The following is a 13,049-nucleotide window of genomic DNA, read 5'->3' on the forward strand; positions in this document are numbered from 1 at the left end:
GGCCCCTTCTTCGGGACACAGAAGCGATCTGGCGACAGGTAAGTCGCCAGGATCGCTTCTGTTGTAAAGCCGACAGTCGGCTCTACAAGTTTAAACAGAGTCCCGGCGGCAAAAGTCGCCGGGAGTCTGTTTAAACAGCCCCGATGCTGGCGACGTACACTGTACGTCGTCAGTCACAAAGGGGTTAAAACAAGGTTGTACAAATCCCAGGAGCTCCGTATGCGCCCTAAAAATGACAGCTGCCTCCTAACTTTTGAGTTTTTCTCTAGTCTAGTTTTGGAGCTGCAAAAGTATCTGTACATGTACTTGTACTGAGTACGGTACTTGGTATCTGAACATCCCTAGGCTGGTGCTATTTAAATCGAATTGAAGCTTGTTCAATGCATTTCAATGGAGCTGTTCTCATCTCAATGTCTCCGGTAGCTTGTCGCTCAAGCTTGTCGCTCGAACATTACCTATTTTTCGGCGGATTTCGTGCGATTTGGCCCAATAGATTTTAATGATGTAGCTCAATGTCGCGCTACAGAAGTCTCACTTTAGCACAGAAACAAAAAGGAAGGAATGATGTCACATCAAGACCGCTTTTGATTGGTTACAGCCAAATGTAGCAGCTACGAAGTCTCTGTGAAAAGTCGCGCTATGACAAAATGTGCACTGTATCTCAATCTAGCTCAATGTCACTCAGCTCAAAATTGCGCTGAATTGGATGTAGCTCAGTGTGAATGGGGTCTCACCCCACAGGTACATACTGTATCGTAAAGGGAAGGGAATGCCTCTGCCACAAGTCTGGCAACGTATTGGGCTAGGGAAGGAGGGGGAGTCGGTCATAATTTAGAGCAGGCTTGGGCAAACTCAGGTGAACTGGTTTGCACCAAGGCCCAGCTCATCACTGGTGGGCAGAACCTGGGCAAGGACATCAGACACCCAGTCCACAGGGTAGTTCGCAACATCTTGACCAAGGCAGGAAACCAATCAATGGCAGCAGCTGTTCAGAGCAATGATGGATGACATCATCAAGAGCTGTGAGGCATGCCACATTACCAGTTACATAGCACATGTGGCTGGTGAAGAGGGACAGACACACCATGCTACAGATGCACACTATCAGACCTCCACACCTGGCTACTGAAAGGAACAGACAATTATCAGAGTCGCACATAGCTGCTATAGAGCAGGACAATGACACAGTCACATATGGCTCCTTGATAGCACACCACACAGACATTTCTCCACTTATGGCTCTGGGAATTGCTCAATATGAGCTACCTTCAAAAAAACATCAAATCGCTTTTAGTTCAGGGGTGAGAGGCAATTAAATCAAGTTCATTATGGACTGCTCAGAGAAAACCTATAAACTTTTATAAATGACTAATGGAAAGCCATAAAATTGTTATCCATTTGGCAGCAAAACAGAGAGTGACAGCATTAGCTGAAAAAAGGCCGGGTAACAGCTGCCTGGCATTAAGAGGGATCGTAACACATTTCACTGTACAGTTACATTCCACCAGCGCCATATAATGGTCACTGTCATGCCAAGTCTGCTTTTCTTTTTTGGACACTTACAAAACACAAGACCACTTGTACTCAAAGAGGAAGAGTTAGTCTCTAAACAATGTCATTGCCGCTTTCTGTTTAAAAATGTGGAAACCACAAGTTCCCAGATCCCTAATCTAATTTTATGCTGATGTCCTGAAATCAGCAACATTCAGCTTCACCCACTAAACTTGTGTTTAGAAATTCTAGGTAATGGAATGGGAGCATATTATATATGGACACATTTAATTATCGGTTTTGAATAATCTAGTTACCGTATATACTCGAGTATAAGCCGTCCCGACTATAAGCCGAGGTACCTAATTTTAGCAAAAAAAACTGGGAAAAAGTATTGACCCGAATATAAGCCGAGGGTGGGAAATGAGGCAGCTACTGGTAGATACCAATAAAATTACATTAATATTTATTTAAAAGAAAAATAACCTAGCTCTGTAAGTGGAAAAGGGGGTACAGCTTTAATAAAGTAGACCCCAAAACCCTTTCCTTTGTTCATAAGTAGATTGCAATACAAATCCTATCCCAGCAATTTTTTTGTGTTTAAAGCAGCAGTTGCTAAAAAAAAAAATCCAAACTATTTTCTGTAAAGACAATTCTTCCTTTCGCTGCTGCATGCTCCACCAATCTCTGCATTAGTGGCGCGAAACCACTGGCTGAAGATAATGCAGAATAAGACAAATCCAAGATGGTTGGATTCCTGGACTCCCACTACACTCAGTGGTTGGATCCTATGGCCCAAAATATTACTACTGAGTCCTGAGGACCACAGCATGGGATCAGGAATCTAACACTGGACAGTGGGTGTTTTTTTTCATAACTACAGTGGAGATTGATGTTGCTGGAAGCAGGAGATGTAAGTATCCCTGGTTTTCTATGCAGGGAACAGTTTGAAGCATTTATTCTAGTGTCACAAAAGTTACCTTAAAAAAGAGACCCACCATAAAATTCATATTTCAGGTAATCAACAGGGCGCATGTCAATAATTCACTTTTTTAGAGGATAGTTTTGTGCCATGCACAAAAGAGAAATGCTACCAACCAAGCTCCCTGCCTAGGCTACCTTCATCACATGCTACTAGGCAACAGGTGCATTGCTACTAGGCAACAGGTGCATTGCACCTAACCCTAACCCTTCCCATCCAGGCCATTTTTCAGTATTCAGCGCTGCAGTACTTTGACTGACATTTATTCCGTCATGCAGCGCTGTACTGAAATGACTTTTATACCCTTTTTTGGGGACAGATAGAGCTTTCTTTTGGTGGTATTTATTCACCACTGGGGGTTTTTATTTTTTTACTATATTAAGGAAAAATCACCGAAATTAAAAAAAAAACAGTTTCCCCTATATTAAATGATAAAACATTTATTATTACCCAATTTTTTGGTAAAATATAAAAGACGGGGTCACGTCGGGTAAAAAGACACCAAACATGTCAAGCCTTAAAATTGCGTGCGCAAAACCTCAAAAAACGATAATACCCAAAATTGGCCATAGGCGAAGCTTTAAAAGCTGTTACCGCTCATCAGTTTAGTGTTGGTTGGTGGGCTATACGCAAACGAGCACATATAGGCGATCGGCGGGCTATGGACCCGCTGATCGCCTATATGTGAAACACCCGGTACCGGGTGTTGGCATTGGACGGGTCTTATCTGCCCGTGCGTGCCCGCTAGGGGACGCGCGCGAGCAGAAAAAAAATGCCGTCTGGCATCTCGCCAAAGCAGCAGTGCCGTCCGTCCGTTTTTCTACTACGGGCGGACGGCAAGAGGTTAAAGACCACACAACAGACACACATGAGCACCATCCACTATCAGTATTGTAAAGCCACAACAAAATAATGTTGCACCAAATTTCAAAATGTTTCTTTTTCAAACAATGAATACAAGGCCAGTCCACCAAACATCATATTTAGTTATAGGTGGAGCCTGGTGGATTGAGTCAACATCTGAACTCTTTGTCTTAGATACTCCAGTAGTAAGATCTCTTTGCCATAATTCCCAACTATGTTCCTGTCCACCTTGCTCTTTTCCAGTTCAGTTCATAACATATAATAGAGCACAAAATAAAATCCAACAAGGAAACTGGGGCTCCCTCATAATGGTCACACCAGCTGTACAGACCCAGGAAGTTTGTACTTCCTTAAAAGACATAAAACTAAGTTGGTTTTGCTCCCCAGCACCTGCCAAAAAAAATGTAAATATCAGTTTTGAGTGGACTGATCCTGTGAAAGGCCTACACAGAATTAAAAGGTGTACAAATCAAATACAAGTCTTAAAATGATTCTACAGACTGCTTTGTAATACAAGATAATTATAATAGTGGACACAGAACGACCAGCACAATTCCGGTTCTAACCCCTCTACCAGATGACATAGGGACTATTCATTGCACACAGCCTTACCTTAACCAGTCTGCCTGGCTGCAGAAAAGGCAGGCAGTACTTGGGTTTGTGAATGTATTCTTCAATTTCTTTGCCAAGCTTGGCGAGCTGCTGACGAATTTTGTAATACGTCACAACACTCTCTTCATTGGGGATCTGTATACCGTTATACTGCTCCTCTAACCTCTTCACCTCTGTAAATTAAAAAGAATGAAGGCATATTAGTATGCTTCACAAAGCATGCATAGCAATTGCTTCCATAACGACCATTGTTCATTATATACAGAGATCATGTTTTATGAGGAGAAAGGAAACAAGGCATATCATGTGGCATGGAGGTGCTCGGTGTAAGTATTAGTCATTCTGATGATTATTAAAAGGTATTAGAATAGCTGGGTGTACTTCTGAACTATTTTTAAAACATCTAAAATGTAAAACTGTAGACTCTCTTATATTCCCAGCTAGCTATGCCATAGTTTTATTATAGTATTTTATATACAGAATATAGACTTTTCCTCTTGAGGCCACCTATACATCAGGAGGAGGAATCAAAGTTCTGGCTGATCTGCTGCATTAAAAAGTAATTTCATATTTTTCATCAAGCACAAAGGAAACAGACGATGCTGTGCTATAAGCTTTACTCAAAGCAAACAGGGCACAAAGGAAAATTAGAAAAGACCTCCTCTTCAAAAATGTAACAGTCTGCCCCTATATTCAGTTGTCACTCACACAAGAGGAGAAAAGGAAGGAGGCCAAAAATCCAGAAGAAGCATGTGGAAAGGGAGTTCTACATTCTTGATGAAAAGGATTTTACCGTTCGTACAAATAAAGGGTTTAGTTCTTACTGTAAAATTTTATTGGGAATCCATTGAGGGACACATCTCTGAAGAATCTGATACATTGGGTTATGCCACTGCCTCTAGGAGTAATGGACTCTATGCAACAAAAAATAAAAAACCTGCCACTTTAAAGGACATAAGAGACCGAAGCGCCACAACCTAGTGCAATCACTTAGGTGTGATTGGACAATAAGGACTAAAACTGCCCCCCACATCTGACAACCGTAGCAAGCAGTATACAAGGAAATGAGGAGAGGGAGCTGTCTCCCTCAATGGACTTCGAGAAAAGGAGTTTATGGCAAGAGCAAATCCTATTTTCTCTATCGTCCATTGAGAGACAAAGCTCTGAAGTATTTGGAGACGCACGGACGTTCAGAAGCAGTGTCAAAGTACACTTCAACAGCTGCGTGAAGAACTTTTCTGCCAAAACTAGCATCAGAAGAGGCAGAAACATCAACTTTAGAAAACTGTGCAAAAGTGTGAACAGAAGACCATGTTGCAGCCTTCAAATATTGAGTAACAGAAGCTTGATTTTGAAATGACCAAGAAGTACTAACTGCCCTCTTAGAATGAGCAGAAACAGGTGGTACCCTGTCCTGTAACTCATAAGCTTGAAAGACAAGCTGACAAATCTACATAGCAATAGTGGATCTAGAAGCTGAATAACCATTGCTAGGACTTTCTGGGAAAACAAATAAAAACCGAATATCGAAAGGGAGAGATGAAAGTTAATAACCCGCACAACATCCAAAATGATGGAGAAATGCCCTTAGGATGAACAGCAGCTGCACAAAGTGAATGTAAAACAATGTTTTCATTTGCATGAAAAGCTGAGACTACCTTGGGTAAAAAGGAAACCTGCGGTATCAAAACAACCTTACCCCTATGAGCCAAATAGGGTTTCCTACAAGACAAAGCTGACAACTAGGAAACCCTTCTAGCTGAGGTAATGGCCACAAGAAAAGCAACCTTTTTGGATAACAAAATAAATGTCTCAGATTCAAAAGGAGGTTGTGCAAAACAGATAAAACTAAGTACAAGGCCCACGGAGGAAAAAACCACCGAGCAGGAAGAGCAACTCCCTAAATAAAAGTAAGAATGAAGGAATTAGAAGGGGATGTTAAAAAAAGGCCGACAAGGCAGATGTCTGACCCTTTATGGTACTTCGAGCTAAACCCCCAAGAAAAGACAACATTTGCAATCTAGAAGAACACGTGTGGGAAAACCCCAAGAACTCACACCAGTGAAAATAAACCTACGTACGTTAAAAAAAATAATCTAACAAGTGGAAGATCTACGCCCCTTAAGCGTAATCGGAAAAACAGAATCTGACATTCCTTTGTCTTTCAACATTTGGGCTTCAACAAGCCAGGCCTTTAAAGCCAATGACCGAAAAGCAGGGTGGAAGACTGAGCCCTGAGACATCAGATCTGGCCAACTTTAAAGATGACAGGAATTGTCTGCTAACAGATGAACCAAATTGGCATACCACACACCATGCGAGGCCAATCTACAGCAACGAGAATGACTGGAATTCCTTTGTGTGAAAACCTGCAAAGCAGTCGTGGTAACAGTGTTAGTGGAGGAAAAGCAAACATAAGTGTGTACTGATCCTATGGTGCTACTAAGGCATCCACAGCATTTCTCGCTGTTGTGATGAGAAGCCAAAAGATCCACATCCAGCATTCCCAAGCGGTGAAAAAGTTGTTGAAACACCTCTAGGTAAGGAAGCGTTAACCCACACTGGCAATCAACAGGGACTGGGATGCTCTATTTTACCAAACTCCCAAGTATCACCGATCAAACAAGATCTTGATATATCAATCAGGTGGGACTCAGTCTAGATACCAAGACCATCATTATACAGATGCTGAAATGGATTAAACCTGATCTTCTAGCAGAGCACTAAAAATAATTAAAGTGGTAGTTGGTGGTTTCTGAAGGAGGAAGTACTTTGTGTCTTGCCTCCTACAAAAAGTGATACGGGCATTTTAGTGACCAACTGAATGGCAAGCACATTGCAGACTGTTGTGGGTTAGACTGGAGGTCCAATTTAAAGCAAAGCTGGGTTTTGCAAGCTAAATTTCCACGACTGAACTTCCTTATGTTGAGTTCTATGAAACAATTATATGAGTAATTGCTGTAGTGACAAGTTCTGCCTTACTCCACCTTATTGACAATTGAGATACAGTAAGGGTGGTCAGTCATCGGGCGTGATTGCTAACCCCCAATGGAATGTTTTACCCTTGAAAGAGGGTGGCCAGCTGGCTTTGATATCTCCCACAAGCACGAGACTGGAAATGGCCAGATCAGGTGCATATAGGCAGGAAAGCAATCATCTTTTATTTTAATTAATATTCATTTTTTGTCTTGCTTTGTTACTGTTCTAGTTGCAGTACCTAAAATGTAAGCACACATGGAAAGGTTGTATGGTTACCATTATTTTATTATAGTGGAACTCCAGGCAGTAATTAAAAATAATTGATATACTACTCCTTTAGTCTAGGGAGCCTTTAATAGAATGCATTTACCCCACACAGGATGACCTGTACCCCAAAGCTGTGACTCTTCCTTGGTTGTGCAGCTGCCCCTCGCCACAATCATCACATTCTAGGTATTCCCCTTTAAGAGTATTACAAGCAATTTTTGGTTCTCACTGATAAATGCTATAAGACAGCTCAGGCTGAAGGCCACTTACTCTCAGCTACTCCTGGAATAGCCCGGTAATGCTGAAACTGGTAAAAGGATTTCTCCAACATGTACTCAGGGTTAATTTCTTCCACTCGCAGGAGGTTCAGCACCATGTTGTAGGTAAGATGGAAAGCACTGTTTAGAGGATCAGCTGTGCCCTGGGGAGACAAGAAGACAGATGATTAGTTTCCAGGAAGACATACGGAGAACATATTTACTTCATGAAATAGCTAGACCCATTTGAAATCAATCTGTAACCAGGTCATTAAACTAAGGCACTGTCCACAATTTCCAATACTAAGGAGGGCCATAGATACAGTGATGATGCAACCCGATCCAGACTGTCTTCAGTGGCCTGATCTTTAACCCCTTATGCCCCTGGGATATCATTGTTAAAGTAGAACTCCAGACAAACCTAGGTAGATGGCTAAAAAACAACACATTAACTGTTTAAAATGTCAAAAGGAATTGTGGTTTTGGCAAATCAAGCAAAACAAATGGTAAACAGTAATAGCAAACAGTTTCCCAGCACACTCACCAGCCAGCATGCTATTACTGTTTCAAGCCCTTCCATGTGCACCTTGCTGTAAAGCTGGTGACGAATTGTTGAGTGCGTTTTCCATTTGTTTTGCTTGACTGATTTGGTGCAGTGACGCATGGGTGGGGTCTCAGCTGCCGTTGTGATGTGCGGGGTCCCTAGTGCGTACCTGTGACTAAGGGAGGTTGGGCTTCCTCCTGACAAACCTGCACCCAAATTAATCTTTTGCCACATGTGCTCCAAGGTGGAGACTCTCAGTGTAGAGTTAGGACCGCACAATATAGAGGTGCCTTGACGCGGCTGTGCGACTTTCACATTTTCGGCGGAAGACGTGCATCTAAACCTCTGTTTTTAACGTTTGCATGCTGGCGAGTGTGCTGGGAAACCGTTTGCTATTACTGTTTTGGGAACTCATTCTTGTTAATCACACAGTTCTGCTAATCAAGATCACCGCTTCTTCCTGGTTTAGCAATACTGATTTTTATCATCAGTATTTATTAGTACGGATTTATTATCAGACAGAAGTGATGATGCTGATGCGTTGTCCAATAAAAAGACCTGGAACAAGAATGACAGATTCAGGAGATACGAGTCAGCTCTCATATGCAAAATGTGTGTAAAATCACAACACTGGCTGTACAAGTTAAAAGTCTTCTGACAGGTAAAACAAATGTATTTCAATTGTGGAAGAAGAAGCCATTTGCTTGGAGTCATGCTTAAATGTGGAGCACTTTTGAAAGAATTTTGGCATACGTTTTCATACAGATAGAGCATACACTTTGCGTCATCTAAAATGTGATAAACCCATAAATTGAACTCACATAGAACAGGGGTGTGGAAACTTGTAAAAAAAAAAACCAAAAATTCAGAGTTAGGACTTACCGGTAACTCTATTTCCATTAGTCTTCCAGGACAGCATCACGAGATGGAATCTCCTCCCCCACACACAGGAAACACGTCACTTAATCTGTTTAAAAGACCTCCTCTCCTCCACTCCCTCAGTCATCACGAGAACCGAAGGCAAGCTGGAAAAAGACAAGGCACATACAGGCAATACCACCACATCACATTAATACTACAAGCATCAATGGGCGGGCAGTTGCTGTCCTGGAAGACTAATGGAAATAGAGTTACCGGTAAGTCCTAACTCTGAATTTCCCATAACGTCTTCCAGGACAGCATCACGAGAGGATAACCAAGAACTTACCAATTAGGGCGGGACCACAGCTTAGGTGCTATACATTGCAGTCAGTAATTCATCCACATCCTCCAAGGATAATTTATACCTGGAAGAGCTAGGTACATCGTCTTTGACACTCCCTTCCTCGGATGATGAACCACCCTGAGAAGGACCGGGCTCGCTAAGATCCTCCCGCTCAGATAGCCGTAAGGATCCCGTCGGCCCCCCCTGAGCAGCCAGGACAGAGGCAGAAAAAGGCACAGGGGTAGAAGCAACTGTGGGAATTGGAGCCCGGAACCCCTCTAAAACAGACCTAAAGGAATTAAACGTAGCCGATAACTCCTCCTTAACAGAAACCAACAGGTTGCTACTGGCTGCAGCAGACTCTTCCCTAAGAAGATCTCCAATGCATTTCTGACATAGGGTTTTAATATAACCGGAGCTCAATTTCACCGCACAAATTGCACATTTTTTCTTTGGGGCCACCTTCGTCTTTTCTTTAACCTGAAAGACACCAAGGAGCCCTGTTACCCACTGTCCTTTACTCAAAAATGGGGTTAGAGTGTCCCTCAACACCAAAGCATCCAACACCAAGGGACCCCAGGTGGAGGAAAAGAAATATCAGAGGTAACAGGGAGGTAAGATAATACACATCTTCCATACCTGAGCCGTGCTGGTGCTTTGAAGACCGGTATCCGCAGTCACTGCAAGCTGCAGAGGTAACCCAGGATCCATGTCTGCAGAGCCTGTTGAAGAGAAGCCTGCCAGCGTTTCCTCTCAGTCACTACTGAGATCCACGCTGTATTAAGCACCAGCCGAGCCCTCCCCTTCCTCCTGCGCCGAAAACGAGGCTTGGAACGCACAAGCCCGGCGCCCGGAAATGACGTCACCCACGCCGGAAGTGACGTACGCGGCCACCCGGCCTGGCCGTGGAACACGTCCCGAGGCCCTGAGAACCGGACAGACCCCTCTGAACGGCGGTCCACCGCTTCCCCTGACCAGCCAAGGGGGTTTCGCCCTCCCGGTACCGGCCCGCACTGGGCACTGAAGGGGGAAAGGAAGCCAGCCTCATCTCCTGCAGCGCTAGGAGAATCCCTGGGGCTCACACAAGGTAGGCAAACCTACCCCTCTGCCTTACACAGGCAGGCCATACATAGAAGGAAGACTTCCCGGGCAGCATCACCACATGGAAGCCCCTCTCAGCGTTCTGTGACGCGCTCCCCAGCTTGACTGAGGAAACACAAAAGACTGAGGGAGTGGAGGAGAGGAGGTCTTTTAAACAGATTAAGTGATGTGTTTCCTGTGTGTGGGGGAGGAGATTCCATCTCGTGATGCTGTCCTGGAAGACGTTATGGGAAAACTGCTTGTCCAAGGACTAAAAACAGGGACCCAATCTACTTGTCATGATACAAAAAATCATTTTAACCAAAACTGTACTTAACTGTGCTAAGAAGCACTTCTCATTGGTCAGCATGGTCACATTACCAATGCGTGTCTGCGAAATTCAAAATCCATAGCGCAGGGCTGTGCTGGATGGCAGTATGGGATACAGATAATACACCCGTATCGGCAGAGGGGAAGGACTGTTCGCTGAAACATAAGTATAGCGGAGAGGAGGCCAGATTTAAGCTGGTAACTGCATTTTCCCAAATTAAAATAAAATAAGTGTGTCAGAGAGCGCTGCTCCGCTACCACAATACAAGTGGAATGGAGGAAGCACACACGCACACAGCCTTACGCATGTGTTTATTCACATACATATGGCGGGGCTGGTTTAAATTTTATTTTTTTTCACCTAACTTTATTGCCATCACACAGGGGCTACCAAGCCCCGGTATGAACGCAAAGGACTGTGCTTTAGCATCCACCTGAACTCACTGCACTGATCAGCTTTTGTTTTCAAACATTTTTCTGGCATTAAAGTAGCTCTAAATTGATTAAAATATTATATGTGCTGTAACAATGTAATATTAAGTACATGTAGACAAGAAGTGTGTAAAAGGCTGAAGAATCTAAGAAGCACAGATATGCAAAAAGGATGTTGAAGGTGAAAATATTCATGAAAAAAAACATGACAACTCTCTTTGACACAACGCTATAGAAAAGTAAATGTTAACCGTTTAGGCTTTACAACTACTTTAACCCCTACAGAACTGCAGACGTACATTGTACAACTCCATCATGAAGTGCCTAAATGACTGGTCACGTACACTGTATGTGAGCAGCTATTCAAGGTTTTGAAATACCGGTAACCGCTGAGAATCAGCAGTTACTGTTCATTAATGGATGCCTCACTATTAACTGCTTGATATAATAGACAAAAAAAATGAAAATTGTAAAGTGTAAAAAAAATTTAATTAAAATCTATGAATATATTTTTATCCTATATTATAAAAAGTTAACCCCTTACAATGAAAATCTGCAGCTGAGCTGCAGATTTGTTTTTCACCATAAAGGGTTAATTTTTATTTTAATTAAACCCCCTCATGACAGCGTTGTTCAAAGAATGTCGCTGTCCCTAAGACCCCGTTCACATGTAGCGACATACCTTTGCAGCGGCCGGGATAGCGCGACTTTCGGGGCGACGTTCCAGCGACGGTAGCGTGACCTTCTCAGTCGGGCTCCATAGAAAAAAAGCAAAATCGCGCAAAATCCGCCGAAAAAAGGGTCCGGTAGAAGCGACTTGCGACCGCGACGCGGAGTTAAGACCGCTCCATTGAATAGCATTGGCCGGCGACTTCTCGTGATATCGCGTGGCAAAAATGCGCGAAATCGCTACATGTGAACGGGGCCTAAGTGTGACAGTTACAGTTACAGGGACGTTGTAGGCCACCTAACCAAACCATTATTAGTTTTTAGAGAAAAAAAATAAAATGTTAGCTTTTAGTTTTAGGCTGAAAAGTACAGAAACATTTCTGAAATCCTAGGGATATGAGGGGTTTCCAAATAAAGGACAAATAAATGAAATTTTAATGCATTTTTTTTTTTTTGCTGTGCCATTTAAAAAATAATAAATCAAAGCTGGGGAAAAAATGTTTTCTTTACGTTTATTCCTCTTTTTTTTATATGTTATTCATACTAAGTGAGGCGTTAGGCACACATACGCAATATATAAACATAGCCCCTATGTGTGGGTGCACTTCGTAAGAAAGTATATTACTGGCGTAGAAGAATCACAGCAAAAATGTAAAAAGTGCTTCAGTCATTTGACAGAAACAGGAAAAAAAAGCTCCGTCATAAAGGGGTTAAATTAGTGACACAGGAACCGACAGGTCATGTCATGCCAATGACCCTATAAAGCAACATGTCTCCCAAAGAACAAGAAATCCCACTATTGTTCTTTTAGCAAAAAGGATCTTAAAGACTAAATCTGGGCAGCTCTGAACACTAAAAGGTTTCACCGGAATATGGAGTGCATCTGAGGGCCAGATGCTGCCACTGCAAAAATACCTCCCACAGCTTGGCATTCCCAATGTTCTTTCCATTAGAGAGGGGAAGCAACAAAACGAGGTCTTATTATTCCCTGCATAATATGTCATAAAAGGCTAAGCTTTCACATAGTCTTCTGTTTTCCCAACAGAAAGAAATATCCATTTTGCATTGAACTCATGAAGTGGGTCAGGACATCTGAAAAGGTCACAAGATATTCGAGGCAAAGTTTTTTCTAAATGAAGCAGATATTCCAGCACTGCGGGTGATGTGAAAGCAACTTCGACAAGCTATTTGTAAAGAAAAGTGCAGGATGCAGAGATAAAGTGATCCCATCATGAGAAATATGTGGGCTGACATTTCTGACCTTCCCTTGTGAAAGTGTTACTTGCTTGGGTATCGTTTTCCAAGGCAATGGCTCAGCACAACAGTAAATAAGGAATC

The 13,049-nt window shown here is 42.7% G+C and overlaps 1 protein-coding gene across 1 annotated transcript in view; it reads right to left on the reverse strand.

Annotated features, from left to right (window-relative positions):
• The window catches only part of SKIV2L2 (Ski2 like RNA helicase 2), an 88,055-nt gene that overhangs the window by 38,732 nt on the left and 36,274 nt on the right, over positions 1 to 13,049 (reverse strand). The window contains exons 16-17 of the mRNA XM_018568191.1: positions 7,466 to 7,616; positions 3,950 to 4,122 (exon numbers count right to left, since the gene is read on the reverse strand). Coding sequence (XP_018423693.1) covers positions 3,950 to 4,122; positions 7,466 to 7,616 — 324 coding nt within the window. The remainder of the gene's footprint in view (positions 1 to 3,949; positions 4,123 to 7,465; positions 7,617 to 13,049) is intronic.

This window comes from Nanorana parkeri, unplaced genomic scaffold (assembly GCF_000935625.1).
Source record: "Nanorana parkeri isolate BGI_ZX_2015 unplaced genomic scaffold, ASM93562v1 scaffold1152, whole genome shotgun sequence".
NCBI lineage: Eukaryota > Metazoa > Chordata > Amphibia > Anura > Dicroglossidae > Nanorana > Nanorana parkeri.